This window comes from Myotis brandtii, unplaced genomic scaffold, assembly GCF_000412655.1.
Source record: "Myotis brandtii unplaced genomic scaffold, ASM41265v1 scaffold434, whole genome shotgun sequence".
Lineage (NCBI taxonomy): Eukaryota > Metazoa > Chordata > Mammalia > Chiroptera > Vespertilionidae > Myotis > Myotis brandtii.
In genome coordinates, this window is record NW_005366599.1 from 1,944,990 (window position 1) to 1,948,173 (window position 3,184).

The window sequence follows — 3,184 nt, forward strand, 5'->3', positions numbered from 1 at the left end:
GCGGCAGGAAGGCGGGCAGCGGCACCACGGCCCAGAGGTCCGCATCTTCGTGCGAGAAGCGTCGCGTGGGCGGGACCTGTGGGGACCGACGGGTTAGCCCGGGTGCCGCCTAGCAAATAGGGACCCACGCGGGGCAGGGCGCCTTGCGGATCAGCAACGATCCACACCTGACCTAGGGGCAGGTATCAATCCCTCGGTCCGAGGCTCAGCATCACCTGTCCCTTGGGTGGTGAGGGGACCCCTTGATTGAGGCGCTGAGCCCCAAGGAAATACCAAGCGCCAGGCGCACACTCCGCCAGAGCACATGGCGACGGGGGCAGGGCTGGGGCGCCCACCTGCACAGGTCCGCCCCCGGGCTGCCCATCTGGGAGGTGAAGCTCTCTCCCCCCACCACCCCAGCTGGCAGGCAGGAGATGCGCTCAGAGGGGAGAGGCCCTGGGGACAGGACAGGATGCTACGCCCGCACCTTGGGAGCCCGCCCCGCCCCTACCTGCAGGTACTGCATCTTGTCCTCCTGCAAGGGCCCCAGCGGGTAGAGATGGGGCAGGGCCCCCTCCAGGGGCAGCTCATAGTTGGCCATCCTGTCCAGGGCCACAAAGTCGTCCCCACAGCTGTAGTCCAGGGAGCGCTCCAGCACCAGGTCCTGGGGCAGGCCCCCCTCCAGGCTGGTGTCTGCAGGGCGGGGCAGAGGCTTAGGGTCAGGGGTCAGGGAAGCCTGGGGGCATCTGAGAGCTAGTCCAGGGTCCCCCACAGGCACACACAGGGCCGAGGGCTGGTTAGTGGGGAAGAGGAAGGGCCGGGTCCTGGGTACCGATGCCGATTCCCCACCTTCCAGCTTTGGGGCTGGGGAGCCAGTTTCCTGTCGGTGGGGGTGCGACCTCAGGAGCTAAGTACACACAGGGGCTGACAGTGCCCGGCACGTAGCAAGCTCTTGGCTGAGGATAACATTCCCATTGCCGGGGAGACAGGCCCTGGGTCTGCGGGAGCCGCTGGGCACCCCTGGGGTTGGAAGCTCAGAGCACATAGTCTGGGGCACAGCCCTGCCTGGGGCAGGCAAGTGGGACAGAGAATGCCCCCTGGGAGGGACACTGAGGTCCCTTAGGGGTTCGAGCGCATTCAGGAGTAATCCAGGGGGTGTTTGGGGTTGACTGTGGGACCTCGGTGCCATGGGGTGGCCGCCTTACAGCTGTTATCACAGTGACTCCAGTGACCTCACCCAGATGCCCCCTCCTCGGGGGCCACTCTCGGGATAGCCTCACCATCGCCCGAGTCCTCCTCGTTGGCCATGAGCGCGGTGCACTTCTCCCAGACGGCCTTGCGGTCGGCGCGGTAGCGGTCGCAGGCCCAGAGGAAGATGGGCAGCAGCAGGGCCTGGGCCACGGAGCACCACAGCACGCACAGCACCATCCAGGGTGCCGAGGCGTCCGCCCGCAGGCTGCTGAAGCTCACCACCTGTGGGCACAGTGCTCGCCTGGCACCCGGCAGGACCCTCCACCGTGTCCCCTCCCAGACTGGCCTCCCGTCTGGGTGGCATGGCTGTGCCCACCTGCCCGAGGATGGGGGTGGCGGAGACAGAGCGCTAGACTCTGGGGCAGGAAAGAGGCAGAGAGTGAGGGCGGAAGTCCCTGCCCGAGAGCTGCTGGCTGCCAAGGTACCCAGTCACAGCCCTGGGCGTGCCTGCCCTCACGTCACCCTCGGACTGCCCGAGGACAGAGCGGGGCATGGGTTCCCACCGCCTTTCTGGGAAGAGGAAACGGGCTTGCAGAACCACGTTTCCCGTCTCCCAGTGCAGGACCATTCTGTCCTGCTCACTTCTGCCGTGGCCTCCTCGGCCCTGCCCCTGCTCTGGGGGGCTAGGCCTCAGGCCCCAGAGGACGAGAATCAGAGCAGTTTCGGAGGCTCAGAGGGTTGGGATGTAGGGACAAGGACCAGCCAGGTGGTCTTTGGGTCACTGCCCAGGGTGCCTCCTTCCTCCACTCCCACCCCCCACCCAGAGTGGCTGTTCCCCACCAGAGAGGGAGAGGCACGGTGCAGACATCACGCTGGTTCTGCCACGCGAGCTGCGTGCCCCTCAGAAAGGCACTGAACCTCTCTGGGACTCAGTTTCTTCATCTGAGAAATGGGGCAAGAACACCCTATAGGATGAGGCAAAGCTTCCAGGCATTGTACCAGGCCTGCAGCATGGAGTGGGCTCCATAAATGGCACCCCCTTTCCTGCCCTGAAGAGAAGCTGGGGGTACAATTTCATACACACTTCTTCCCTCCCTCAGCACAGGGACGGGGACCCCAGGCTCTGCTGAACACAGGAGGACCCCATCCCTGGGGGGGGGGGTGCTGGGCCCACTGAAGGTGGAGCCGCAGGTGGCTGCACCCTGACTGTGAGGCTGCCACCGCACCCGTCACCTTCTTGAGCTGTGTCTACAGGGCACAGCCCCACCCAGCGGCTTGGGCGAGCCCTCTGGCTGGTCCTTGTCCCTGTCCTGCTCCAGACCCTTCAGGGGGCTGGGCTAGAGGCCCACGGTGGGGAGGCCCAGCCCGGCCTCACGGGCAGGACCCCAGTTGGTTTCTATGGAACTTGGACCCTGTTGGCAGAGCCTTCCTCCGGCCAGACCTCACCGTGACCTTCCTCAGCCCCTGGGGTGAAGTCCAACTCCCCAGCAGACATCCAAAGCCTGCCTGGCCCCCCAGTGCAGGACCAAAGCCTCACTCCGCACATCCTCGGACCTGGAGCCGTGACCCCACTTTCATGCCTGTTGCACCCACTGGGCCTCACTCAGGTGGGAAAGTCCCCTGCGATGTGGCGGGAAGACCCTGGGCCGAGAAGGCCCCCGAGGTGGTTCAAGTCCCACCATGGCCGTCCTGACTCTGGCTCCTCAGTCCTGTCCCTCTCTGAACCTCGTTTTCCAAGCCTTTAAAGTGAGGATGGGGATAACGCCCCCCCCCGTTAGAGGATTGGGTGTGAGGATCCAAGCACCTAATGTCCGCAGCGCCCCTGCCCCAGAGCCCCCCACAACCACAGGCTCACCCACCAGCACGGGGAAGCCCATGAGGCAGTCGTAGATGAAGACAATGGTGGCCACCAGGCCCGTGATCTGCAGCGAGGTCTTGGCGGGCTCGGAGCCCTCGATGGAGGAGCGGCGCTTGCCCTGCGCGTCCTCTACCACGATGGTGGGCACCGTGAAGG

At 65.4% G+C, this 3,184-nt stretch overlaps 1 protein-coding gene across 1 annotated transcript in view; it reads right to left on the reverse strand.

The window, feature by feature from the left end:
* The window catches only part of GPR153 (G protein-coupled receptor 153), a gene marked incomplete at its 5' end in the record, with an annotated part of 25,644 nt that overhangs the window by 3,137 nt on the left and 19,323 nt on the right, over positions 1 to 3,184 (reverse strand). The window contains 4 exons of the mRNA XM_005874363.1: positions 3 to 76; positions 491 to 672; positions 1,260 to 1,452; positions 3,030 to 3,182. Of these exons, the coding sequence (XP_005874425.1) occupies positions 3 to 76; positions 491 to 672; positions 1,260 to 1,452; positions 3,030 to 3,182 (602 nt within the window). The remainder of the gene's footprint in view (positions 1 to 2; positions 77 to 490; positions 673 to 1,259; positions 1,453 to 3,029; positions 3,183 to 3,184) is intronic.